Genomic DNA, 26,437 nt, shown 5'->3' on the forward strand with positions numbered 1-26,437 from the left:
CATATTCATTCTCTCTCTCTCTCTCTCTCTCTCTCTCTCTCTCTCTCTCTCTCTCCCCCCCTCTCTCTCAGTGCCTTCCTCCTCCTGACCCTTCTTCCAGATGCACAGACTGAGAACTCCTGAGGAGAAATTCTAGACCACAGGCCCAGGACTGCACAAGGGCTCATTCTGCCTCTCTACTATCCTGGCTTTGCCCGCTGGACCCCTCTTGGTGCTGTAGTGGCTGCCATAGGCATCCATGCCACAAAGCCAGAATTTCAAGCCAGGGCAGGAGCAAGGGGAGGGGGAGATTCTCAGGATTGGGCAGCAGAGTGAGGGTGAGTCCAGGGCCTGAACAGTTTGGGAAGGCTTGGTTCCACAAGCCATGACCCTCACAGACAGCTTATCACTTGCATCAAACAAGGGCAATAAACTGTGCCCCTCTCTTCTGGGTGGACTCCTGGAATCTCCTCATCCTCTTTGCCCAACTCATCTTCTACCCACACATATTCACCACCCCCATTCCTGATAACAAGTCTGTCCACAGAATTCAGGGCACACCAATGCCATTGGCTTCCCAAACTCTTAAATTCAGAGCCCACTTCAATTCCTTATCCAATGGTAGGTGTGGGTACAAAAGAGAAATAGGAGCAAGATAAAAAGAAAACTGCTACACAAAAGGCCTGCCAAGAACTTCAGACACTTGCCAACAATGAGCTCCTAACTCCCAGGGAACCAGTGTGTCCAAGGAAATAGATGCTCATAATTTCTAAGACATTGCTGGAGGGAAATGAGACAGAGCATCTTGTACCACAGTTAGAGGTGGAAAAATGGTTTATCAAGGCTTCAGCACTGAGGGGACTTGGGTTCTGATGTACACATAGGTGACCAATTTGTGGCCTGAGAACATAATGATTCCTTAAAGTGTGTGGCACAGAAGGTCACCTGCCATCTTCCTTTGGTGACAGGGAAGTCATTATTTATTGGGAGTATTTCATTCAATTGTGGATATTAGCAGTAAAACTAGGTCCTGTATTGAGACTTTCTCTGTGAGGCAGTGACTAGCAGGGTTAGAGATCCAGCCACTCTGTGACCATGAATGAATGGTGAGTCTATGGCCCAGCCCCACCCTACCGGCTCATGCAGTCCCTGAGCTCCAGTATCTTTAATCTACCATGGAAGTTAGCAGGGTTGGGGCTCAGGGCCTATGGTCATGCCTGTGTCACCATGGGCAGGGGCTGTGGAGGGGTCTCAATGAGTGCCCCGCCCCTGTGGGAGTTTTCTGTGACTGCTAAAATAGATCACTGCACTACAGTGGCTCAAAAAAACATGCATTTATTCTGACACAGGCCTGGAGGTCAGAAGTCCAAAATACATCCTGGGGATCTAGAACCAAGGTGTTGGGAGGCCAGGCTCCTTCTAGGGACTCAGGAAGAGACCATTGCCTGACCTTTTCCAGCTCCCAGAGGATACCACATCCCTGGACTCCTTATCCATTCCTCTAATTTCAAAGCCAGCTGTGCAGCATCTACAAATCTATTTTTCTGACTTTCTCTGCCCCTCCCCCTATCTCCTCTTCTCTTTCCCTCTCCCTCTTCTATCTTCTCTTCTTTCTCTTTCCCTACTCTCTCCCTCATCTCCTTCCATTCTCACATTCTTTCTCTTATACTGACCTCCCACATCCCTCTTTCCCCTACCTTGGACCATCCAGATAATTTGAGAAAATCCTCCATCTCAGGCCCTTAACATCATCCCCTGGGCAAAGTCTCTGTGATTACAGACATTCACAGGTTCCAGGATTCGGAAGTACTATTCTTAGGAGCCCTCATTCAGTTGAGCTCAGCTTTGATCCTAATTCCCTGGGGATTAGAGCAGATTTCACCTCAATTCTTCTCCCTTTATATTTCTGTCCATCCCCAATCTGGGTATTTCTGGGGCTAGCCCAGGCTCATCCCTGCCCACATACCTGGTCTTCCATAGTCCCTACTTTGTCTAGGATCACAGGTAAGGAACCATGATTTTAGTCATATCTCTGAGACATTTCCTTCCCATGACTCCCTGGGTCTACTTCTCTGTCACCAAACTGCCCTTGGAGGAAGATCTTATGAGGATCTTCAGTCTATGATGGAGACACCATGGCCCAGAGTCTCTGGGTGATTTGTCTGTCAGAAGTAGATCACTGGGCTGTCATCTCCCTACTCATACCAGTATCAGCACATCTCCAAGGACTCCTGGACTCCATGCCCTCCCTTCCCACCTCAAGCCCAGAATTTCTGGTCACGTCCTCTCTCCACACTTCCCATGGCTCTGATGGCCTTCAAGTGGCTTCATCCAAGGATCCTCTCACTTTCCTCCTCTGTTGATCTTGACCCTGAACACTCCATGCCACTCTCACCATCTTGAAACTCTTCACCCTTCTGGACTCCTCTCTTTGGTCCTCTATGCTGGTGCTGCCCTATCAGAACTATTGGGAACTGGCTCCTTGTGTACTCTGGGCCTGTTGCTTCTTTGCCTGCTCAATCTCTTAGCCTTGCTGGGGATTGATGGCTGCTGGAAACTGGTAATTTGGCTCTCCTTGTGGCAGCCCTGTGCCAGGATGGGCTTACCATTCTGAATTCCCACTGGAGGCAGGCACCCAGTGACAAGGGCTGTGTCTCCAGCAGCCTGTCCTCAGAGGTTCAGTTGGGTTCTGGACTGGACCTTACTGAGCCCTCAGTGTTTGCTGTTTCACTGTAAAGTTGCTCCCAGTTCTGCTGCAGGTATGATCTCACCAGCCATGACCTGTCAACATAGTGACCTTGGCTGAGGGTTGCTTTCAGGGAAACTCTGAGCTGGTATCTGACATGTTTTATATCATGTGATCCAGACCATTTGGAGGCAGATGTCATATGTCATGCAGTCAGGGAACAGACTCTGGCTACAGAGATATTTGCTCAGGACTGCAGCAGGCAGGAGAGCTGGACTTCAAACCCAGGTTTGTGGTTTCAGAGCTTCCAAGGCCCTGCCTGGACCACTATATGCACTTGAGCACCAATGCTGCTCTGAGGGGGCAGGTTAGTGTCAGGTTAGGCCTTAGCCCACAGGATGTTCAAAGACTCGCTGTCTCCAGGTCACAAGGAAAGGGAACCCATGCCTGTTCCCATTCCCTTCCACTGAGGCAGGTTGCTGTTTGTGCTTTGTGAAGCTGTTGTGGAAGCCACATCTGTTTCCCTGTGACAGCCAGGTGTGATTCCTAACTGCCCCTGCTGTGGCCTCTCTACCTTGGCACCCCACTAAGGGCCTCCTACCCTGCCAACCGGCTCTAGGTGTCTCCCCAGTCTCTTCCACTGCTGTGGCATGGTTTCTTTTCTCCTTCATTCTGGACAGTGCTGGAACACGGACCCTGCCTTGGTTTATTGTAGCTACACCTTGTGGGGCCTCCCATGCCCAGTTGTAGGTTGAGAAGGCAGATCACAGAGGCTGAAGTGAGCAGGGCATCTGGGCCTACTATCCCCTGATGTGAGGGCAGGAAGGGATGTTGAGAGCAGTTCCCTTTGGGAGTCAGGCCTCTCCCCAGAAGGAACCACTTTATTGTTTATTGCTGGGATTAGTCTTTATCTGGAGCCCAGCTCAGCTGCCCAGCATAATGACCTAGTGCATGAGGGGTCTCTCCATGGCTTCCATTCTGTGCCCCTTTCCCCCTCCAGGCTCCTGCATGTACCCTGGGCTCCACTGCCTTGGGTGTGAGTCTTTTAGGAATTGAGGAGGAGTATCAAGGCCAAGAGGCCAGGCTCAGTGCCCACTCCCTCCCCTTTTTGGGAAGGCTTGGGTGCACAGCCTGTAGTGTATGGAGGGTGTGGTAAGCTGCCAGACCCTCCCAAGACTCCCATCTTCTTGTGCTATTTCCTTTTGTTGTTGCTTTGGCCTTGTAACACTGGCTGAAGCTGTGCCAGGCCCAGGCCTCAGTGCTGCATGTTGGGAAGGGTAGGTTAAGTGGCAGGGCTCTTTATAGAGAGCACCTTCTTGGCCTTCTGAAACTGGTCTTAATGGCCTCCTGGACTTTGAGAGAGGGCCAGTGCTCCTGGTCCTGCCCTATCCACTAAAGAGGCAAAGGGGACTAGATCTCTGGAAAGCAAACAGAGTTTGGAGGGGTCTGCAGGCTTTGGGGTGTGCTGCTTTCTGGCTGTTCACCCCTTATCTTGATGGGCTTATGAGCTAAGATCTGAGCACTGGGATGGGCTTGGGTAGGTTTTCCAGCAGGTGGACTTCAACAAATGACCCGGCTGCATGAGCTCCAGGCCCATAAACTTCTCTGTAGTCCTGAAACTATCGAATGTCAACTTGCAGGAAAAAGCATACAAGGTGAGTTGCCCTCTAAGTCTCTGTAGATGGGCCTAGGGCTGTGCTGCATTGAGGTCACAGCAGGACCTCAGAGGGCATTGAGGTGGATGGGAGGGTCCTGCCATCCTATGATGTTTGGGTGTGGACCTTCCTGGTTCCCTGGGTTGGAGACCAGTGGATTCATAGTTCTAGCCCCCATGAGCCTGAGTGTGGCTGGGAGGTGTGGACACTTCCTTGTGGCCCCCACCCTGGACCTGGAGCAGATTCATCAGCCTGAGTGGGAGGACTCTGAGCATCTGGGCCCCATCCCCTGATGAGCTTGGTCCTTCCCTTCTGCCTCAGGATGGCCTAGTGGAGCAGCTGTATGACCTCATGCTGGAGTACCTGCAGGGCCAGGCCCACAGTATTGCCTTCCCTGAATTGGCACTGCCTGCTGTTTTACAGCTGTGTACCCAATGGTTGGCTCCCTCCCCAAATCCCCTGGGGGCCTGCTTTATGATGGACTTCGATTATCTTTTAATGGACTCAGTGCCCTTTGTACACAGGAACTGAAAGGAAGTGTCTTTGTCCCAGCTTCACAGGGCTAGTAGCAGAGCCTGATCCTTTATGGTCTCCACACAGGCACCGCCTTGTAGCTGGACCCCTTGGACCACAATGTGTGGTACTAGTCTTGGGGGTGTAGGAGATTATCAGTCACTCAGCAGGTTGGGACAGGTCTGGATGGCTCACCAAGGATCCTAGCATCATGTTGGTCCATTGAAAGGCTTTCTAAGCCTTCCAGGGACCAGACCAGCCGCCTGCAGAAGTCTTTACACTGGGGGGGTGGGCTGGTCCCTGACTGGTTTCCTATTTGGTCCTGGGGCTGGGGTGGGGGTTTCTCTCTGCTTCTCCCATGAGAGTATGGCTCTCTGTCTGCTGTTCCCTGTCTCAGGCCTGCACCTCTCATGGGGGAGGGTCAGTGCTGCTGCTCACAACTGAGCTACATCTGAGGCCCATCCAGACAGGTTTTGTGTGTGTGTGTGTGTGTGTGTGTGTGTGTGTGTGTGTGTGTGCATGCAAGGCTGCAGTCATATAGTTGTGCACACATGCATAGTCACTTGCTGTTCTTTGGCACTTTGCAGTGGCCTGGGTCCCAGATAGGAGTGCCTGGCAGTCAGGAAGCTTCTGCTGGATTCAAAGGTCTCAGGGATAGGGGACTAGAGTAGGGGTAAACAGGTATTTTCAATAAGTGTTCTTGGATTCATGGTTGCATGGTTTCTCAGTCTGGCTACTGGCCTTTGGCCACAGTAGAAAAGCAGCCACAGAAAGCTCATTGCATGTGAGAGAATGAGTGCAGCTGTTGCCAGAAGAGCTTTATTTACAGAGATGGGCAGGCTGGAGAGCAGCCTGATTTCATCTGTGGCCCACTGCCCACTTGTGTGCACTTGGGCTCTGGACCTCCCTGGAGTTGCCATGAGGTTTTGATGGGCCCTGGACTTCCTGTCTGCCTGCTGGGTTGATTGCCCCCCACTTCTGCAGCTCAAGTCCTTCCTCTGGGAGGGCAAGGTGGCCAACTACTGCCGGCATATGCGCCAGTTGTTGGAAAAGGTGCAGGAGAATGCAGAGCACATCTGCAGTCACCTCCAGAGGGTCTCTTTTGGTGTCTCTGACCAGCTTGCAGTGGTCAGTAGGGAACTGGTATCTGGAGTGGGGGTGGTGCTGCTTGAGGGCACTTGTCAGGGAACGGCTGGGTTTGAGGTTTGCCCATAGTGGGACATGACTCTGAACTGCCCCACCCCTAGGATGCTTGGGAGAAGCAGGCCTGAGAAGAGGGGACACCACTCACCAGGTACTATAGCCACTGGAGGAAGCTGAGGGACCGTGAGATACAGCTGGAGATCAGTGGCAAAGAGCGGGTACATCTGGGGTGCCAAGGGAGCGGGTGGATCAGCTAGATTCAGATCTTGCACATTGGCATGACTTTTAGGACCAGGCAGAGATTTGATGGGGATGACTTTGGTGGTGGTGTGGGTGGGGCATCGGAGGACTATGGCTCTTTGAGGAGGTGGTGATCCTATAGGTTGGTGTCAGGAGTTGTCACAACCAGGCATCTCCCAAGGGTAGGGGCCTTGGAGGGAATGGAGTGGCTACACATACTTGTCACACAGGCCAGCCTGTGGACCCCGGGAAGGCAGGTAGAAGAGGCAAGAAGGGCTTTAGATCTTGACCCTGGGCATGGCTGTGGCTATGAGTTGGGGTGACTTGAGAGACTACTTCTTGGAGTAGCATGCCACCAAGTTGCTGGTTGTCCTGGGAGGGATGCTACGGATGTGGGAGCAGAAAGGTTGTCAAGTAGCAAGTGGCCAAGCAGGGTGCTCCTGAGGGCTGCTGGAGGCTTATGATGGAAATAGTGTTGGCCTCTCTGATCCCCCTGCCCATGCCTACCTACTCCTCTGGTTCTGATTATTCCAGCTAGAAGATCTGAACTTCCCAGAGATCAAACGGCAGAAGATAGAGGACAGGTAGAATGAGGACAGGAAGGAATTTAAAGACCTCTTTGACCTGGACAGTACTGAGGATGAGGAGACCACAGACTTTTGGGAGAGAGGTGGGGGCTGCCCCTGCTGAAGCATGTGCTCCTGGAGATGGGGAGGGTGTGGATGGCTGTGGGACCTCACAGCCAGAGGGGTTCCCACCTCAGTGTTTTCTGTGCGGATTGCTAAGCATGCCTACTTCTAACTATTCTGTTTGGTCTTCCACCTGCAAGTGGAGAGAAGGGTGGTCCTCTAGCTTGTGGCTTACCCTCCTGTGGACCTCTGCTGGTTGTCGCTGGGTGGAGGGGGGCTCATCATGGACTCTTCTCGGTTCACAGAAACACCTGGGTCCCTGAGAACTTGGCAGGAGCTCAAAGAGGAAGAAGATGATAAGGACCACCAGGATGAGGAGGATAGCAGCAACTCAGAAGGTGAGTGGTTCTTGGGGTAAGGGATCTGGTCCTTAATCCCATCTGGCAACAGAGCCATGGGAGGGCAGCCCCAAGCCCGGCCCACTCCTCCCTGGGGTACCCAGCCAGCTGCTCTGTTCTCATGGGCTCTAGCAGCCAGCTTATAGTGCACCAATAAATTAATTAATGCTGTGATTAATTAGTGATGATTAACCTCCAAGACTGCTTCCTCCCGATAAGTAGAATTTATGTAGCCTTTTCTCTCCCTGCAGATGGAGGCCCAGACGCAGAGGCGGGGCTGGACCCTGGTGAGCTGTGGCAGCTGGCCCAGGGGCCCCAGGATGAGCTAGAGGATCTGCAGCTCTTGGAGGAGGACTAAGGGTCTCCTGCAGTGCCCCAAAGGCCCTGAGGCCAGTGTCTGTGCAGCAGGAGGGCAGTAGACAGTGGACAGGGCTTTATTGTCACAGCACGACAGACCAGATGAACCAAGAGCTGTGCTGACCTGGGCAGCAAGAGCCAGCCCTATGCAGGAGGCTCATCCTGCTGCCAGGTCACAGCAGCCTGCTCCAGAAAGGTGGCTCCCTGGTTCCTCTACTCCTTTGTCTTTGGTTTGTCTGTGGACCTCTGCATTTACCCCCAGAAAGTTTTTGAAAACTCATTCAGTCTTTTTAAGTCACATTTTTTCCTTTTAATAATTCTTGGTGTTTCTGCATCCAAAACTGAAAGGGAGAAAGCTGTGGGGGAGGTACCACTGCATCCTGTGCTGGGACTGTGGGCAGCCTGCTGGCCAACTCAACACAGAGACTGGGTGGCATCTGGGGCCCCTGGGAGTATTGCTGCTGTTCCATTCTCTGGCTTGGGTGAGGCTTGGCTAGTGGGTGGGTGGCTCCTCCCATAGGAGGAGTTGGCTGTTTGTGGGGACAGGGGATGCACTCTGGAGGTAAGCTCCTGTTCAGGAGCCTGCAGGGTTGGCGGCTGCAGAGGCAGAGCCACAGGGAAGCTGGCCATGTAGAAAACTCGGCCCAGGCGCTTGGCCACCTATAAAGAAAAGCCTGGATGGGTGCCTGCCAAGGACATTGGGTGATTTCAAAGAGCCTTTATGCCCTCTGCCCACTGTCCATGCTTACCTGGGCCCGGATCTTGAGGGTGGGCCCCAGCTTCAGCCCCATAGTCGTCAGCAGGTGCTCCTCTGTCAGCAGGGGCAAGGTCTCCCCATCAATTCCTTGTTCTCTGAATATCTAGAGCAGGGATAGGGTCAGGCCTATCAGTCCTGCCCAGCAAAGGCCCAGAGAGCAGCCAGGGAGAGTAATCAGGCTGTGTAGCTTTCAGGGAGTAGTCAAATGAAGGAATCCCCTTTTGCTTTGGGCAGGGGCTAGCATGAGGCAGGAGCAGGTGGGGCTTAGGGGTGTAGGGAAGGGAGAGGAGGGCAAATGACAGGCCCGCTGTGCGCCCAGGTCAGCTCTGCCTCACCAGAGCATACTCCCCACAGCCAGACAAGCCCCCAATGAAGCTGCAGACATCATCCACAGTCCACTTGCTGACGTCCTCAGGGGATGTGGCCGCCTCCCCGTCAGCGAAGAGTCCCCCCATGGTGCCTAGGTGTGAGTGGGTGTCACTAGGGCTTTGTTCCTCCCATCCCATACCCCCACCTGTCTGCTGACCTTTGCTTGCCTTAGTTGCTTAGAGACATGCAATCCATGACTTAAGATTTTTCGACTGTGGAGGTCTTGCACTCCCTCCCCGTGCAAGACCTCCAAGGGTGGCTGGCCTGGGTCTCCACACCCACCTGTGTGGAAGTATGGGCTGACCGAGTAGGGGAAGCCCAGGGACAGAGGAAGGGGCAGGGTGGAACGCCAAAGAAGCCCCTTTCCCTCAGTGCTGGTCCCTCCTAGGGCTTGACTTGGGGTGGAGCCCCGGCCCCCTGACGGTGCTATCTCCAGGTCCTCTCCATCTGAGTCCTTAGGGGGGGCTCTTCTGAGACATCTTGAGCCCAGAGCCCAGATGCGGTTGTCTCCTTGGATTCACTGGGCCGAACTGAGGCAGAACTAGGGCCCCCCTTCTGCAGTGCTCTGCCAGCAGGCTCCCGGGGCGAGGTTGGAGGCTCCGGACCAGAGACACCCTGTGAAGGCAGGGCCAGAAGCGGCGCGGAGCTATGTTTCAGCACCAGCATGGCCCCGTGCCTCTGCAGCTCCTCTGTACTGTCTGGGGCACACAGGGCCGCTTCAGGCGCCAGCAGCTGTGGCCGGTGTGTGTTCTCCAGCTCTTTCTGGCGAAGCAGCTCCGGGGTCATCTCTAGCCTAGGCCAGGAGTAGTAGGATCAGCTTGAGCGCTAGTGCCACCCACCTCCCCTCCCGGCTTTGGCCGCACCTACACCTACCAGGCCAAGTTCTGTTTACGCAGGAGCTTCTGCTGCCGAGCGAGCATCTCCGCCTGGGGGGGGGGGGGCAGAAAGCTGTACCCTGTGGAAAAGGGACAGACCAGGGCCAAGTGGTCAAATGGCGCTGGCCTGATGAATTGGCCCTCTGCACCACCTTGGTCCATCCTCAACATTAATGGGCGACCTTACAGGACCAGTTTCAATGAGCGTACCCATAGGACATAAAAGACGTGCACACCTGCCTATTCCTTACCTGGAGTCTGGCACAGAGCCGATGGCACCCCCAAGAAAGGGGGCCTGAAATGGGAGCCCAGGACGATGTGGGGGGCATTCTGGGGCGACAGCAAAGGGGTCAGCTGCAACAGCTCCCTGCGAAAGGCAGGACTGAGGGGCGTGCGTGGCTTGCCCGGCCCCCTCCGCGCCCCGGATTCCCATAACCACCTCCAAGAGCATCCCTGTCGCTGCTAATTGCTGGCCCTGCTGGCGCTAGATGTGTGCTCGTTATGGCTCTGGGTCGAGCGCTGCCCCCGCTCTCGCCCCCGCTGGCGGCGCCAATTAATCTCGGAGGAGGTGCTGACCCGGAGGGCCGTGGCGACTGCAGAGGTAATTTCCGCGCAGGGCTCTCCTCCACACCCCCTCCCCGTAGCGGGCCCCGCGCTGCTGGGGGCACGAAGCGTAATTAGCCGCAGTCTACAGGCGGTGGCAGCTGCAGACGCCGCGCTCGGCGGTGGGGGGCAGGGGGTGCGCCTGACTGGAAACAGCCCGCTGTGGGGGGGGGGGGGGCATCCCTGAGCGCCTCCCTGCTCTCTACAGGTCGCCCCCTGTCCCCGCCCGCCCGGGAGGCCGTCTCCCCAGACCGCTAGTGTGTCTGAACTGGCGAAGCGGGCTTCCCTCCTCCCCCAGTTCTAGTCCTCTGGCCGACCCCTCCCGACTTACTTTGGGCTGGGTTTCCAGACTTCCAGCCACTCTGCCTTCTGCTTCCCCAACCTCAACCCCCTTCACTGTCCCAGAGGCACCTGGATTTTGCTGGATTCCAGTTGCTCAACAAAGAAACAAGAGTGACCCTTCACATTCCTGCCCAGGGTTCTTGGCACCCAGGTACATACTGCCCCGGAAATGTTTTCCTGGGCCTCTACCCAGCTCAGCCGGCCTCAGGAACTTTTTGCCCAACAGACCCTAAACCCAAAGCAGGCAATACCCACATGACTGTGCAGCTGCAATCGGGGAGAAGTAAGTGGGTGGAAGGTGCAAGCTATGGGGCCTGCAGAAGTCAGATACCAAGCCCCAGTACCTCTCTGAGAAGGAAGGGGCAAAAGCTGGAGCTGGAGCCCTGTTCTCCCGGTGCTGAGCCAGACCCTGCTTCTGGCGCTGACCTGCTGTGGATGAGGGCAGGTGAACTTCCAGGCCACTGGGATTCCTCAAAGCTGCAGCTGCTACCTCCTGCTGGACCCTCAGGAGATCTGGGGGGTGGGGGGGTAGGGGATGGGCAACAGCAGCGACCCTGAGGCCCAGCCTTCCCTGGACTTCTCCCCTCATCCTAGTGAGCACAGGACACTGGCCCAGGGGAGCCCAGGAGAAAGGGAACCAGGGGCCCACTTCCACACCATCCCTGCTGTGTGTCAGCCCTGATTTCAGTCACTGGGGCCAGAGGAGCAGCCCCAGGGCAGGGGAGACAGGTTTGCAGGAGGACCTGAAAGGAACGTGAGGTGGGAGGAAAGCTCAGTGCTGGTACGCAAGGCTGTGGAACCTGAGGCTGGAGCCTTGAGGAGAGGGACTGTGCACAGATCCATGAGAGCATAGACCAGTTCCTGAAGGTCACTGTGACAAGTCCAGGAGTGGGTCTCCAGACTCCACCAGGTGACCGCCTCCTAGATGGGAGGCAGGAAACTGAACCTGTACACGTGGCCACACCAGCATACGCCAACATCCGTCCACATCGGTCATCCAACAGTGGTTGCATACAGTCAGCATCCAGCAAGACCACACCAGGCCCATGCATACGCATCCTTGCAGGCACACCGGCCACAATCTCTGGACACGGGGACAAGCAGTGAGTGGTTTGATGCACTGTGCTCCTGCCCAGGGCCGGCCTTCGAGTCCCCGCCACTCCCCTTTGCGTAGCTTTGCCTCTGAGCCGCCGCCTCTGTTTATAAATTAATTACCTGAAAAGCGGAGGTGGGTCTGCCCTGGGCTGGGTGCCAGCCCGCAGAGCCTAGCCCGCGCAGCCGCCCGCGTTGATCCCAGCGGGGCCTGCACCCCGCCCTCCAGCCTGCGGTCACAGCTATTTGCAGCGGGCTCCTAGGCTGGGCGGCCGCACCATGATTGACAGCAGCTCCACGCTCCCTCCCCTACATAGGCCAGCAGAGCCGGCCCCAGGCAGAGCAGGGAAAGCAATTAAAAGGGAAGATTTTTAAATTATTAACATTTGGTGAATTATTCAGACTCTTGGTGCCTTGTGCAAGGAGAGGAAATCCTGCCCCTTCACTGCACCCCATCCACCTCCTACCATAAAAGCCAAGTTCACCTAGCAGGAGCCTAGCCTGTGAGGCTAGAGTGCAGCTGGACAGGTATCTGACTGCTCCCTGGGCTATGATCACAAGGGACAGAGCAGAACCAGTGAGTGGAGAGGGGCAAGAGCCTCATCCCAGCCTCCAGCTGGGCCTCTCTTGGCATCCAGGAGGCCATGGTGGCCAAACACAGCTGCCTCTTAGTCCTGTCTTTCTAGAAGGCTTGCCCCCCCCATGCAGGACAAAGATCTGGAACTATTTCAATGTGACCACAGGTCAGCATCCACTGACTTAAATTTGTGCACCAACTGCTGTGGGAGTCAGGAGAATGGGCACAGACCACAGGGTCTCCTAGATAGGGGACAGGTAGGCTAACTCAAGCCCCTACCCCTTCCTGTCACCTGGGCTCACCCCTGAGTAAGCTGTGTGCATGCCTGGAGGGGATCCTGAGAATGTGATGAAAAGTGGGGACTTGGAACAAGACCTGGGGCAGCCAGGCCTCATCGCCTACCCACAAAGGGCTGGGGGTCACTGACAGATCCAATCCTGGTCTTGATGTCAGCAGCCAACCCTCTTCTGGGGTGGAGAGGCAACTGAGAGTGTACACAGTTGGGGGGGGCAGGTGGGGAGGGCACATACCATGGCTGGGGAGGCCCAGGTGGTAGAGACGCTGTGGTTCCTCGGAGCTGCCAGCCTCACTGAGAGCGGAAACCAGCTGGCGGTAGTGGTCCTCAGGCGCCATGCTGGGTCGCAGCTCTGGCAGCAGCAGAGTCTCTGCGTTGGGGTAGCACATAGGGAGGGGATTTTCCTTGAAATACTACCCAGGCGGAGAGGCAAGTCGGGAAGGCACACCTCACCCTAAGCCTAAGACCTTCCACCCCAAGTCCCTCCTCTGTGCACACCTGCCCCTTTTGGAAGGTCTAACAACACTTCTAAGCACTCAGTTACTGCTTCCTCCTCCAGTGACCTGTCCCTCCTCCCTGGGTTGGGCTCCCACCTCGAAGGTACTCAGACTCAGACTCGCTTTGGGCCTTCTTCTCTGAAGAGCAGTCACTGGTGACATGCGGGGAGCAGCCCAGTCTCTTGCCTAGCAAGCCACCTGCAGAGGGTGGAGTGAGCCACACCCAGTCTCAGGGACTGGAGGAGCAGGTGGGGAAGACCCACCCCTGCCCCAGCTCAGTCTAGTGAGCCCCAGTCCCCTCCACTCAGGAGCATCCTGGGTGCTGGTGGGCAAGGCCTTGCCAGCCCTGGGTCCCAGGCTTCCACCTGGTGAGCCCAGCTGGCTGGAGGATATCATGACAGGTATGGAGCAAGGCAAGGAAACAGGGCAGCCCTGATCCTGGGCCCCAGGCTGCATTTGAATAGAAGTGATGGGTGCGACACGTGACTGTGACTGTGTCCCCACGGGCCTCTGGCTGCCCCTGACCAGCCAGTCCATTCCCATGTGTGCTCATGAGCCCACCTCAGCTTCTCCTGGAGAACAGAACTACCTTCCCTTTCTGAGCAGGGCTGGGGTGGGCTGTGCAGGTGCTGGGGAGGAGAGTCAGTCAGGAAGGCACATGTCACTCCCCACACCAGGGGTGTGCTCAGGGGGGCCCTCCTCTCTGCACCAAAAGCCCAGACCCTCCTCTTTCCTGCACTCAGCCTTGGCAAGCACATACCTGCCCAGCCAGGCTCTGCGCTCCAAGGGTCACCCCTGGACAGCTGACCTGCCCTACACAGACCCTAGGTGCCTGGCTCCTGGTCTGCCTATTCCTATACTATGCCCTTTACAGATCACATCTCCACATCAAAAGCTGCACACAGGGCTGGGGATGTAGCTCAGTTGGTAGAGTGCTTGCCTCACTTGTAAGAAGCCCTGGGTTCCATCCCCAGTACTATAAAAATGAAATGAAAATAAAAGCCACACACATCTATAGGTTCGTCTCCAAACCTGTCCCTGCACCCCCAAGCTCTGCTTCCTCCTGAGGACCCTGACATCAGGGGGCCCTGCTGATAGCAGGTCATCATCCTGGCCTCCAGGTCAGACCCTATTGCCTCTGAAGACCCAGGGTGGCGGGGATGAGGGCTGCTCCTTGTGTAACTCAAGCCTTTCATGACACCTTGGTACTTGGAGGTCCCCAACCTGTGCCCCCAGGAAGCCCTGCTGTCAGCTCAGGAGCATAATTTCTTTTCCTTATTCCTTTAATCTGTCATTTTTATCAGGCTAGGGAAGTGCGGCGGCAGCCAGAGCATCGATCAACCTCCACATTACAGCTGACAGAATGGTGCTAATAACTTATTGATCTCAGCCACCTCACTGCCACTGGTCTAGCTGGCTGGCCCCAGGCCCTGCCCCAAAGACAGGGGGCAGTCCCCACTGCCTGCATGAGGGGTCAGGTCAGACAGACCCTGTAGGACAGATGGAGGGCACTCAGGTGCACATGGGCATCACGAGCTGCATGTCAGAGTCCAGTAAGCAGGAGGGCACCCTGAGCGCACCAGGCAGGGAGTGGGTCTTGCAGCCTCTCTCCACACCTGCTGCCTATCTCCTGCTCCCTGTACATGCTCAGGGGTCAGCAAGGGTAACCTCTGCAGTCTGTTCCCTGTTTCAACAGTGGCAACTCTCACCTCCTTGCTGGGCTTCTCTGCTCCTGGGGAGCTTGAGAGTCACAGCTTGGGGGAGGTGATACTGGGGTTGGAGTGCCCTGCAGTGAGACCCAACCTTGTAGCTGCCTTGAGGAGACTGCATAAGCTCAGAGTCACACCTGATGTAGGCAGTGACAGGAGGCAGTCACAAGACCTGCACTGAGCTCCTCAGTCCTCTGGGAACCTTCCTGTCCAGGGCCCAGGAAGCTGTGGCTCGAGGGACACCCCCTTGGGCCACAGGAAGGACGTAGACATGGTGACAGGTAAAGACCCCTGCAGGGCCCAGAGGAAGCCCACGGGGAGCTGCAGACCTGGCAGGTGCACGCGCACGCGCACACACACACACACACACACACAGCATCCTGGCTGCTATGCACAGCATGTGACCTGCACTCACTGTAGAGTGCGGAGGGCTACCTGGCAGGGTGAGCAAGCCCTTCAGGAGACACACAGGGCACATGCAGGTCTGTGTACCTGAGGAGGTTGTCCATAGGCAGGAGAGGGCCTGCTGCCTCAGAACATCTCAATCACTGAGGGGCTCCCTCAGCTCCGCCCGATCGATGGGGCAATTAGATTTTACCAGCCTCTTGCTCAGCCACCTCCAAAGCAGCTCCAGAAGCAACCCCCACCCCATCCACAAGGGCCTTCTGGGCTCATGGGGGCTCTGTTGGGAGTATCCAGGGTGGTGGGTGATGCCCACCCTGCTTTCCCAGAGCAGTAGCCATTGTCAGAAACAACCCTGTCCAGGGTCCATGTGACAAGGCCCCTGAGGTCAAGTTGTGCCCACTCTCGGCGGTGGCATCTTGCAACCCCTCATGACCTGCTCCGTGGGAGACTGCCTGGGTCCCCAAGCTGCTCTCTCCCTCTGAGTTCCTGTTGCCTTCAGGAACCAGATCTCCTTGGTGGCCCTGGAAGCTCCTGGGCCAGCGCCCTCTTGGCCTACCTGAAGTGGTCCAGGCTGCAGGGGATGGGCCCTTTCCCTCCCAGGACCCCTGAGAAGCAGGACCAGACCGACATGTCTTGTGGGTTTGGTGGGAGGTGGGCATTGGTGGGAGGTGAGCTCTGGAAGGTCTTTGCCTGTGCCTGTCTTGTGAGGAGGGGGTGGCTGGCCTCGAAACTCCAAGCCCACCCCAGCAGCAGCCACGCTGGAGCCGCCCTGGGCTGCCAGTCTGCCTGACTGGCTGGGATTAACACAATTACCATGACATGGAGCCCCAGGGGACAGCCGGCCTCACACCTCCCGCCTCCTCTGCTGGCCTCCCTGGCTGCCCGCCAAGGCTTCCAGAGCTGCTGAACAGACACAGGGAGGGTGGCTGTCCCTAGGCAGAGCTGCTGTGGCCCTGGCAGCCCCATCATCGCCCTCAGGACCCAGGGGCCTCCTCACCTGTGGGTCTCAAGCCAACCTCCACACTGCCTCTCTGGAATTCACAGCAGCTCTGGTGCTCGGGCATAACGAGGTGGCGGCTTCGGTGCACACTGGATATGAGTGTGGGAAGGTCACTGTCCTGGCTGCAGCAGAGGAAGACAGAGGATGGAGCCATGAGCCTTGGCATTGCATGAGCATGAGTAGAAGGGTGCTTGGGGCTGAGGACAGCGTGCACTGAGCGTGGTGATGTGTGTGCTTACCTCTGTGGGCTTGGGATGCCACACCTATGCACACTCAGCAGGCAGGCCAAGAGAAAGCAGAGACTTGGCATCTGGACCCCACTCCAGCACCCAGCTGGTCTGTGCAGAGCCAGAGCAGCCCCTCCCACCTTCCTCTCTCCAGAGAGGCAGTGCTGTGCTCGGCTCCCTGCCTCAGAGGGAGGACAGGACGGCCTGCTGTCTCACAGGACAGACATATAGAGGGCACATGTCACCCATGTGCTTCCAGCTCTGAAGCAAGCACCTGGCACGTGCCACTTTGGTTAAAACTTGCAACACCCTCTTGGGGCCCTCATTTCTCCAAATCAGGAAACTGAGGTTCAGACCAAAGCCCAATAGATAAAAAGATCTGCCCTGGCCAGCTCAAGACACCTGTGATCCCCAGGGTGCACCCAGGGTGCACCCAGGCCTGGCCTTGGAATCACCCTGCATGTGATTTTTTGTCCCTTCTCCCTCCTGCTGAGCCCTCACCCACAGCCCCAGAGAGAAGAGGGAGGAGAAAGTGGGGCACCCTGGGGTTATGTGAGCAACCCCATCATCAACAGAGAAGAAGGGGACAAAAAGTCAAGGCCAGCCAGAGCAGGGGCAGGGAAGCCCAGTGCCCCTAGCAGTGCCCTCCCGGCCCACCTGTGGTGGAGCAGCCTCTTCAGCAGCACTGACACTAGCAGAGCCTCCTCACAGTGACCTAGGAACCGACCCTGAACCTTATTAAATAGCCCCCAGCCCCCAGCCTGGGCTGGCAGGAGAGAGGCTATTCCAGGGCCAGGCCCTAAGCAGATCAGTTTCAGCACCAGATACCCCGGGGCGGCCCCAGAACCCCTAAGAGACCCAGATGTAGGTTCTCCCCCACCCCATGAAGGCAGGAGGCAGGTGGGGAGTAAGTACTTTATGGGATTAATCTCACGATGCTCATCCCCCATCATCCTCACTGATGTGGGATGTTGGACAGAACTGCTGTCCTCAGCATGGGGAAGGGGCCTGGGCTGGCCGGGTACAGGGCTGCAGCTGCCATGGAGCTGCTCCCCACAGTGCACCGGACACTTCCTGCTTCCAGGGACTGGAGAGGTGAGCACAGTAATTTCCTGTGAGCCCTGGCCTGGACCCCCAGCAGCACCTGCATCTGGGACCAGCCTCAATGACAGCGATCAGCTCTGTCTCACTTGGGGGTTACCCGGGCTCTCGAGGTGCAGGCCGATGGGGGTCAACCTTGGTAGACAGGACCTGCCCGTGCATTCCACACCCAAGTCCCTGCCTTGGGGGTTCATTCCTCAGATCCCAAGATGGGCCAGTCCTGAAAACCTGTTCTGGTCACTCAGTTACTCACTGAACAAATTATGCTGGGTTCATTTAAAAAAAAATGCCAAGAGACTCACACACAGGCTGGAGAGTTGAGAGCTCTGCATCTGTCTTCACAGTGTGGGGCCACTACACACAGGCAAGGCCTCAGCAGGCTGCTGTGGCACATGGGGAGGAGACTGGGGCAGGGGCAGGAAGGATGCAGGGAGGGTTGTGAGGAGGCCAGGAGAAGGGTGAGACCCAACTTCCCCCTGAGGGCGCCTCCCCACCCCAACTCTCACGTAGCCTTCACCAGCTGGGGGCCCTAGAGGGTCAGAGACCTAGAAGGCCCTTCTTGCCAGCCAGGCTGCAGGGGCATCACAGGGCGGAGGGGCCCTGGCCCTCTGCTTGCAGCCAGCAACAGGCATCACCAGCAGGACTGGTCAGAAGGACGAAGAGGACAGACAGATGCAAGAGGCAGACAGACCAGTGAAGAGTGACAGACAATGGGGATGGACAGACAGTCGGGATGGGACAAACACAGTTGGTGACCCAGTGTGAGGCAGCTGGCGGTCCACAGCCCTCCTTGTCCAGACACTGGGGGCTGTTAGCAGACGGGATATGATGAGCTGTTAGTCCTTTGGGGTGTGCTCTTCTCCAGAACTGTAACCTTCCCTTTAATGAAATCCAGAAAGTCATCCTTGCCCCTCTGGATCCTCTGTGGGACCAGGGTCTCCACTAATGCAGGCCTGCTTCCTCCCAGGCACAGCCCAGGCTGCAGCAGCCAGTACTGGTGAGAATTCAGCATGGGACTCCTGGGGCCTCCCCGCACCCCAAGGCCAGGTGTACCCCAAGGAGGCGCAGGTCCGGAGGGGAGACACAGCCATTGGGTTTCCCTGCAGGCCTTGCTGGCAAATTTATCCTGTAGCGTCCAGAGTAAAAGGCTCATAAAATGTCATCAATGTTCATGCGGTTCATAAAAATGACCAGTTGAGCTGGCAACTCCAAAATGAGGTGGAAATAAGTTTAAAGATGTTTTTATTGTAATTCGGCTCCAGGATCCAGACGTTCCTGAAGACATGAATAATGACACCTCTGGCAGAGATCCAGGACAAGCTGCCTTCCTGCAGCTGGGCTGGGGAGGCCAGGCACCCACAGCTTGAGTCCCAAGAGGCTTTCCCTGCCCTTGGTGCCCACTGCTCCCCATCAGGCCTTCCTGTGGTGCTCCCTTCAAAGCCCTGGGGAAAAACCTGGCTCCAATAACCAGAAACCAGCCCCTGCCCCTTGGGAGCAGGAACTGGGTCCCTGAAACCTGACCTCCTCCTGGGGGCTTCTTTTTTACCCTCTATGTCTTGGGTTCACAGGCCCCAGCCTGTTTCCATAACCCAAATCCATGTGAGGAAACCTCAACCTTCAGGGTCCCCAGAAGGATCTTTCCAAAACACAGACCTGGTCAATCCCTGCTCAGGAACTTTCTGTGGCTGGCTCAGCTTGGAGAACAAAGCCCAACTGGTCCAGCGGCTAAGGTGCAGACCTTTTAGCATCCCACTGAGCCAGACCTGCCAAGTTCCCATTCTCCTCCCTTCCATCCCATCCTTCATCCCTCCACAGCTTTGCAGATCACCTTTTCCCAGTGAACTCCTATGCATCCTTCAAGAGCCTGCTCACACATCACCATTCTCCCTCCTTGTGGGTCTCTGGGAGGGTGAGAGGTGAAAATCACAGCCTCATCTTAGAGCTGTTGGGCTCCAATGGACAGTCCAGTGGTGAGAGTCATAGCATGCTTTGTCTCCACGGGTGGGCTGTCTAGAACCCTGCCCATGCTGTTGAGGCCTGGCACAAGTCTGCACTTGGCTGAGATGGGCCTCCTGATCTCAGTTGGGCACCATGCCACCTACCTTCCAGGCCAGGTAAGGACACACATCCAAACCAGCCTGGCAACTGCATGGCCCACACTGGCTCACACTGACTGGGACAGAGGACAAGACAAAAGACCATGGGTAGAGGAGGGAGGCAGGGTGGGTAGGACCAAGGAGAAATGGCAACAGCTGCCCCTGCCCGAGCCAGGCTCCTACATGCAAGATGTCTCTCGGAAGGAGATGTTCACATCCCAGTGGGTGTGGACTCTACTGGGAGAGAAAAGAGGGTCAGTGGCTCCATTACTGGCACAGAGACAGCAGCGGGGTGTGGGCCTGACTCTTAACATCCCACCAGCCAGAAGCCAGGGCAGTCATGAGGGTGGCACCTCATGCCCAGTTCAACCTGGTGGCAACTTCCACTGAACAAACCCAGGGCTTGAGATGCTCTGGCTTCCCAGAGATGAGGAGGAGGAGCAGGCTGAACAGCCCCGGGCAACACTAGGCACCACAGCCCCCACCATCCTTACTCACAGACACCCCACTCCTAAGTGCTGGCAGGACGAGGCCCATATCAGGAAACAAATTTCTGGGAGGTTGTGGGTTTCAGCCCAGGTGGGTACCGGACCTTGGGTCTCTCTGCTGGCCAACCTCTACCCAGAAGTGACCATGGCATGGCTGAGGCAGAACAAGGTGCCAGGGCGCCAGTTCAGGAGAGAGGACAGCCTCTGCCTGTACCCCTGCCCCACAGCAGCATTCCAGAAGACCCCTGGTCTTGGTGCCCCCTTCCACAGGAGCCTGAGCCTCCCAGCCCAGATCTGGAGTAAGTACCTTCTCTTCATGATCCGGACATGCGGATCATCCTCCTGCTTCAAGCCTGGCTGCCGTCCACAGGCTGGGCCACCTCCATCACTGTCACCATCACTGGCAGAAAAGCTGGGGTTCCATTCCTTTTTCAGGGAGCGTGCAGGGGGCAGGGCCACTGTCCTTTTGTCCGCCAGCCACCCCCGGTTCTGGGCAGGAGGAGGAGAACGTTAAGGCTGAGCTAGACATCAGCCTCCTGGGCCTTGGCCAAGGCCCAGGGGCCTCATTGCTGCAGGCACAGCCTATGAGGACAGCAGAGTGTGGGCTGTTCTGCCTGCCCAGCCTGAGTGTGGGTGCCTACCTTGTGGCAGGGAGCCCTTGGGATGCCTGAGCTATGACCCTCAGCTCCTTCCCTGGGTCCCCAGAGTCTTCTGGGATTGTGCATACAGCCTGGGGCAGGGATCATGGGGCTGGTCCTGGTGGGTGTGCAGTCAGGGAGCAGGTCCCTCTCAACGTGTCTGGCTGACATCCCATCTCCTCTGTCAGTCCTGAAAACTTACAGCAATATCAACAAGCAAAGTCACTTTTCTTTTTCTTTTGCAGTGCTGGTGAAACTAGGGCCTCACAAAACACTCTGCCACTGAGCAGCAGCCCCAGCCCCTCTTTGCTATTTTGTTAGCACCATGAAGAGCCCAGCTCAGGGGAAGTCTGTCTGAGACTGCTGGTCCCTTGCAATCTGCAGGCCTGGAAGCCACAGGCCGCCCGAGAGCACTGACAGCCACGACCCTTTGTTCCCCAGCCCTGATGGTTCATTTCTCTCCTCAGCGTGCCCCCTGCACCATGTGTAAGTGTGTGGCGCTGTGTATGCTCAAGCTTGGAGCTCTGCACCCAGCTCACACATTTCTGCACAGAGTAGTGGACATGAGTGTGTGGCCCCAGTCCTGGCATTTCTCTACCCTTCCTGGCTCCAGGTCCTGCTGCCCCAGGGAAAAGAAAAAAAGTCATTGATTATTTTCCAGTGTACAGAGGTTTTTTCTTACTTGGTTAAGAGGCTGCTGGCTCAGAGGCTGCATGGGCTTTCAGAGTATCTACTTTCCTCTCCTGTTCAGTCCTCCCATTGCCAGAAAGAGTTGATCCTCACCACACCCATGAGCTTAGTGAGAAAGGGGTCAAGGAGGGTCCCTGCCCCAGGTCATCCAGGATCCTGAGGTGGGCTGCTGCATGGAGTCCTGTCCTTGCAAGGACGCTTCTCTTCAGATTCAGCACCACATCATCTCCGGACGCCTGGCTCTGCCCAGCTCAGTGCTCCCTCCCCCAGCTCTGGGAGCCACAGTATCCCCCACACTTGCCCTCACACATCTACTGGGGTCTGCCCAGGATACCCTGCTTCCCTCTGTAACATGGTGAGTGAAATAGACCCAGCAATATAAGGGCACGGTGGCATGGGGCCAATGAGTTTTCAGGGCCAGCCCACAGGATGACAGGGTCCAGTGACAGCAGAGCTCAGGGAGATGGCAGTGGTGAGTGCCCACCTATGCCTCGGCCTCTGTCAATCCATAGGTTTGGTATCATTTTCAACACCCCTTGGCCCATGGCTCTGCCTTGTCCAGCCTGCCAAAGCCCAGTGCCAGGCATCTGGAGATGAGCTCTGCCCTTCTCCTCAGTCACCTTTCAGCCTTAGGTGAAATACTCTCATGAAAAGAAAAGGGGTATTTTCTCAAAGCCACCTGCTTCCCCTCTTTTGTGGCAGAAATACTCCCATCCAAACAGAAAGTAGAACCCAGACTAGGAGTAAACATCTCTCTGCCTCTCATCTGTGGGAAGAGAAGAGGGGGACACAGAGTCTATAAGACTGCTACTTGGAAGGGGGCCAGGACCGGCTGGCTGGGAAGGAGCCCAGGCTATATGCCAGTCTTAGCCCCAAGAGGCACAGAGCTGGGCACAGGATCTTTCAGTGCCTGGTATGCCCTGAAAGCACCCTGGAAGGTTAGGTCTGGGGTGGCTCTTGGGGGGAACTCTATGGGGGAGCATGCTGAGAACCTAGATGGCCACTCTAACCCTGCCCAAGGATGGGGAACACATGTCCCCCCATACATCGGAGACTTAGCTCCCCACTGCTCAACAGATTTGAGAACCTGGCTCCTAACCAATAATTGACCCTTTCTGAAATGGTGAGAGTGGGTTCCAGCATGCACAGTCACATGCACACCATGTTCTACCCCTGGAGTATCTGTGACCATGAAGTGCACACACCTTTGAAACTGGCCACAAGGGTGGGTGGAGACAGCCTCTGTGCACCAACAGGTTGGGGCTAGAAAGGGGATCCATGGAGATACCTCCAAGGAAGCGGCCAGGCACAGAGAGGCAGGCAGGCCCAAGTCTGAAGCGCCCTTCACTCAGGGCAGGAACCAGGGAGCTTCAGAAGGGCAGCAGCTCCATCCCTCTCTGAGCTTCAGATTGCCACTTGAGGTGATGGCAGATGTTGAGCTCAGGCCACCCTCTGCCCCTCTCTTGTGGCAGGCCTCAGGGGTGGCAGGTTGGAAACTGTGGGGCACTCCCATACAAACAGAAAAGAGAACCCAGACTAGTCTGAGGTGGGCACCCAGAGGATCCCGTCCAGTTCCAGCTGCCTGAAGGGGTGCCACGATGGAGAGGGACTTCAATCTTTTGCCAGAGGTATGTGACAGCAAGCAAAAGGTGTTTCTGCACACCTGCTTGGGGAGCTCTTGTACAGGTGCCCTGTGCTCCTGTAGACTCAAGTGTGTAGAGCGGGCGGCTTGAGGCTGTGACTGTGGCAGACCAGGTGTGGGCTGGGCCTGTGGCTCTCCTTCCCCTGCCAGCATCCATGTGTCCAAGGTTTCCCAGCCTGCTCAGCGTGCACCCTGCAGAGCCCACGGGGAATCCAGGATACCCCACCACCCGGTCAAAGGGAATAAACCCAAGGTGGCAGCCTGGGCCCTCTCAGTACCACTGGAACCTCCACCCCTCCTGCTCCTTCCTGTAAGAGGGGACTGCTGGGTGGACCTAGGAACAGCAGCCTCCATCCCCCATGTCCCTAGAGGTACCCCACACTGGGAGCTTCCTCTCTAGAGGCAATTTCCTTTTCAGATCAACCCTCTACTCCTCACTGCCTGGAGTCTCATACCTGCTCCCCAGGCCAGTGAGGAGGCCAGAGATTGTCTACCCTGGGTGGGGTTCTTGCTCTCTGGACACCTCCAGGCAAAGACCCTGCCCCAGCCAGGCTCCATGTCATGGACCCTCCTAGGTCTAGACCCTTGCAGGGCAGCACTTCAACATTAGGAGCACCAAGACACACACCACTCAGGCTCAAGCCTGGGGATAACCCAGATGTGCAACCTGGCCAGCTAACACTGTTACACCTCAAAAGAGTCCAGCCCCAGCACCCAGCACCTCTCTCTGCTGAGCCAGATGACTTGGTGATCTCCAGACCTGGGACAGGGAAGTCCCCAGGCCCAATGAATGACAATAACAGTGGGAAGACCCTGGAACCTGGAAGGCTGGAGAAGTAGCTCCAAGACACCCATGAGGGAGGCTGCTCAAGAACAGGCAGGATTCCCACCCATTCCCAGGGACAGTCTGGAACAGGACAAAGCAACCCCACCCACCCCATCAGCCCTGGGAGGATTCCCTCCAGCCTGCCCAGAGGGCTGAAGTTAGGACTCCCAATCTTAGAGATCATCAGGCTCTCAGGGGAGTCCAGACACCCCAACCCAGCTTATTCCCAGGTCTCACCACAGGCGAGGATATTCGACAGCCCGGGCAGTCGCAGATTGGAGGATACACCTGCAGAATTCCCTTGGACATAAGCGTCTTCAGACTTTTTCCTGTGAGGAGAGCCGAGCACAGCTGGTGAGGGGCAGTCAGGGCTTTGATGGAGCCTCTGGGGCGCAGTCACCCGCAAAGCCAGTCCCCACTCCCGGAAAGTGTATGCAAGGCACACCAACCTTCCAAACCCACTGTCGTCCAACTTCAGAGCCTGCTGCCCGCCCCACCCTCTCAGAGGAGAAGGGGATCTGCAGGGCTCTGAAACTCAAATCCTGGGCGAGGCCCTCCCCTGGTGGAGGGCGGCTTCCTCTCAGCCCTGGCGCCCCTCCCTCCTGCCCCACCCTCTCTTAGCCGGTCCCGCCCGAACTGTGGCCGGGCAGTGGAAGGTCGAGCTGGGGAACTGGTGAGCGGCGGCGCGATCGCGACCCAGGCCTGCGTCAGTCCCCAACGCAGGAAAGGGCAGCCACTGCGCAGCCTGAACTCCTAAAGCAAACGCTACCGGGTCCCGAACTTTCCAAGACCCTCACCGCGCCAGAAGGTCGCCGCGCTTATCAGGTGCCCCCGATCTGGCCCCCAAAGGTGTATTGTCGCACCTTTGGAGTCACCATCCAAATGGGCTGCTCCAGGTCTCGCTGACACTGTTCCAGCTCCGCGCGCCCACGCCCCGCCCCACTCCCGCGGCCCCACCTACCCGTGCAGCCCCAATCAGTGTGCACTTGCACCCCGGCCGCACGTGCACCTCTCCACTCGAGCGGGAACCAGTGGCTCTGAGCCTGGGGAGGGAAGGGCGTCCCTCCCAACCCGTCTCCCGACTTCCTGTAAACTTCCTCTGGGCCTGAAGGCCCAGGAGCTTCACAAAGACCTGCCAAGCTGAGGGAGCGCCCGCTCCTGCGTAGCTCGGGACACCAGCACTCTGTGGCCCCTACTGGGAGAACAGTGGAGACCGAGGTCGCTCTGCGGTGTCCACTGAAGCAACCGTGCGGGGACAGGCGGGGTGTGTGTGGGTCCCTGCCGCAGCTCTGGAGGTGCAGCGCCCTCTCTGGGCCAAAACCAAGTCTCCCCAGTGGCAGAGCGAAGGGCTCGGACCCGCGGGTCCCGAGTAGCGAAGGAGAGGGACAGCGGCTTGCGCCCCCTTGGCGGCCACACCTTTGTGGCGGATGCTGCGCTTCCAGTCCTTGGCCGTCTCACAGCCGCTGACGAACTCGTTGGGTGTGAGCCACTCGCCGCGGTGGCGGATGGACGGGCCTTTGCTGCCCTGGCAAAGTTTCCGTACCTAGAGCAGAGCACGGTTGGCGCCGCACTCCACCTCGATGCACGGCTCACCGTTGTCCAGCAGCGGCTGGAAGTCTGCTGCCGCGGCAGCTGAGAGGAGCTCGAGGACCAGTGGGTCTCTGGGCAGGTGGAGGTGCGGCGTGGCCTCGTGCAGGCTAAGGTAGGCGCGCGAGGGCCGGAGTGGTGGAGCCAACAGTGCTTCATAGCCTGCAGCAGAGGCCGGCAGCGAGGCGGCCGGGGGCAGAGCTGCCGCGGCGGGCAGCGGGGCCAAGTAGCCCGGCAGCGGAGGCAGAGGCAGCACGGCCAGGGTCGGGTGGAAGGTGGCCAGGGCCAGGGCCAGGTCCTCGCGTCCCGGGAGCTCCTTTTTGACCGCCGGCATGGCGCGCGGGTGGCCCAGCAACCGGCTCTCGGTCGCCGGCGCAACTTATTTTGGCCCTGGCTGGAGTTGCGTCTTCGCCGGCCCTGAAGGCGCCTGGCCGCGCTTCCACCCCGCCCGCTACTGCGCCCCGGTACCCGAAGCCGCCGCTGCCGCTGCTGCGCCGCCCGCCGCCGCGCCGCCGGCCGGGCCGCCCCCGCCGCCTGCTACCCGGCCTGTTGGAGGGGTCTCGGCGGACCCAGACATGGTGTGGCCGGAGCTGCTATTGATCACAGACCCACTCGCCCTCTGCCGCAGGTGCCCCGGGCTGGCGCTCAGTGGGGCGTCGGAAGTCCACTGGAGCCCGCGCCCTGGGGCAGTCCTGCTGCCAGCTGTGCAGGGCAGTGAGGAGTCCCGGAGTCTCCAGGCCCGCTCCCCGCCCTGCCCGGGGGTCCCAAGCTCCAGCCCTGCCCCACCCTGCTGCCCAGCCGAGCACCCGCGTCCACTGACGCGCGCCCGCCCGGCGGGGACTTGGGAGACTCCTGCCGCAACTGCCACAACTTGGCCCATTTAAACAGCCCCGGCGCAGCGGGCGGGCGCGGGCTCCAGCGGGGGGTGCGTGAAGGTCGACTGAGTTTGTGAGGCGGGACAGGGCTGCACCCCCCCACCTCGGGTCAGAGCAAGGAAGGGAAGGAGACCCTGGGGAATGCA

At 57.5% G+C, this 26,437-nt stretch overlaps 3 protein-coding genes across 11 annotated transcripts in view; 1 reads left to right on the forward strand and 2 right to left on the reverse strand.

Moving 5' to 3' along the window:
* Nucleotides 1-7,880, forward strand: part of LOC144376237 (nucleolar complex protein 2 homolog) — a 114,960-nt gene extending 107,080 nt beyond the window's left edge. The window contains exons 4-5 of the mRNA XM_078043118.1: nucleotides 7,151-7,243; nucleotides 7,495-7,880. Coding sequence (XP_077899244.1) covers nucleotides 7,151-7,243; nucleotides 7,495-7,601 — 200 coding nt within the window. The 3' untranslated portion in view covers nucleotides 7,602-7,880. The remainder of the gene's footprint in view (nucleotides 1-7,150; nucleotides 7,244-7,494) is intronic.
* A 7-nt stretch (nucleotides 7,881-7,887) lies between these two features.
* LOC144376236 (sterile alpha motif domain-containing protein 11-like) lies at nucleotides 7,888-8,894 on the reverse strand. The gene is made up of 3 exons (XM_078043117.1): nucleotides 8,693-8,894; nucleotides 8,350-8,460; nucleotides 7,888-8,260 (listed from the first exon to the last, which is right to left on the reverse strand). Exons 1-3 carry the CDS (start codon nucleotides 8,861-8,863, stop codon nucleotides 8,015-8,017), a joined length of 528 nt encoding a protein of 175 aa, XP_077899243.1. The 5' UTR covers nucleotides 8,864-8,894; the 3' UTR covers nucleotides 7,888-8,014.
* A 36-nt stretch (nucleotides 8,895-8,930) lies between these two features.
* On the reverse strand, nucleotides 8,931-25,721 carry LOC144376233 (sterile alpha motif domain-containing protein 11-like). 9 transcript variants are annotated; one of them, XM_078043096.1, is made up of 12 exons: nucleotides 24,962-25,721; nucleotides 24,067-24,158; nucleotides 23,025-23,195; nucleotides 20,675-20,868; nucleotides 20,341-20,522; nucleotides 16,119-16,243; nucleotides 13,104-13,205; nucleotides 12,746-12,880; nucleotides 10,891-11,059; nucleotides 9,853-9,931; nucleotides 9,600-9,652; nucleotides 8,931-9,519 (listed from the first exon to the last, which is right to left on the reverse strand). In XM_078043096.1, the coding sequence occupies exons 1-12, from the start codon at nucleotides 25,573-25,575 to the stop codon at nucleotides 9,153-9,155; spliced, it is 2,283 nt and encodes a 760-aa protein (XP_077899222.1). In that variant the 5' UTR covers nucleotides 25,576-25,721; the 3' UTR covers nucleotides 8,931-9,152. The 9 variants fall into 9 exon arrangements, 8 of the variants coding, with proteins under 8 accessions (XP_077899222.1, XP_077899221.1, XP_077899228.1 ...); XM_078043095.1 differs by having other exon boundaries at nucleotides 9,600-9,681; nucleotides 9,853-9,968; XM_078043102.1 differs by having other exon boundaries at nucleotides 9,380-9,519; nucleotides 9,600-9,681.
* Between the last annotated feature and the right edge of the window lie 716 nt (nucleotides 25,722-26,437).

This window comes from Ictidomys tridecemlineatus, chromosome 3 (assembly GCF_052094955.1).
Source record: "Ictidomys tridecemlineatus isolate mIctTri1 chromosome 3, mIctTri1.hap1, whole genome shotgun sequence".
NCBI classification, from domain to species: Eukaryota; Metazoa; Chordata; class Mammalia; order Rodentia; family Sciuridae; genus Ictidomys; species Ictidomys tridecemlineatus.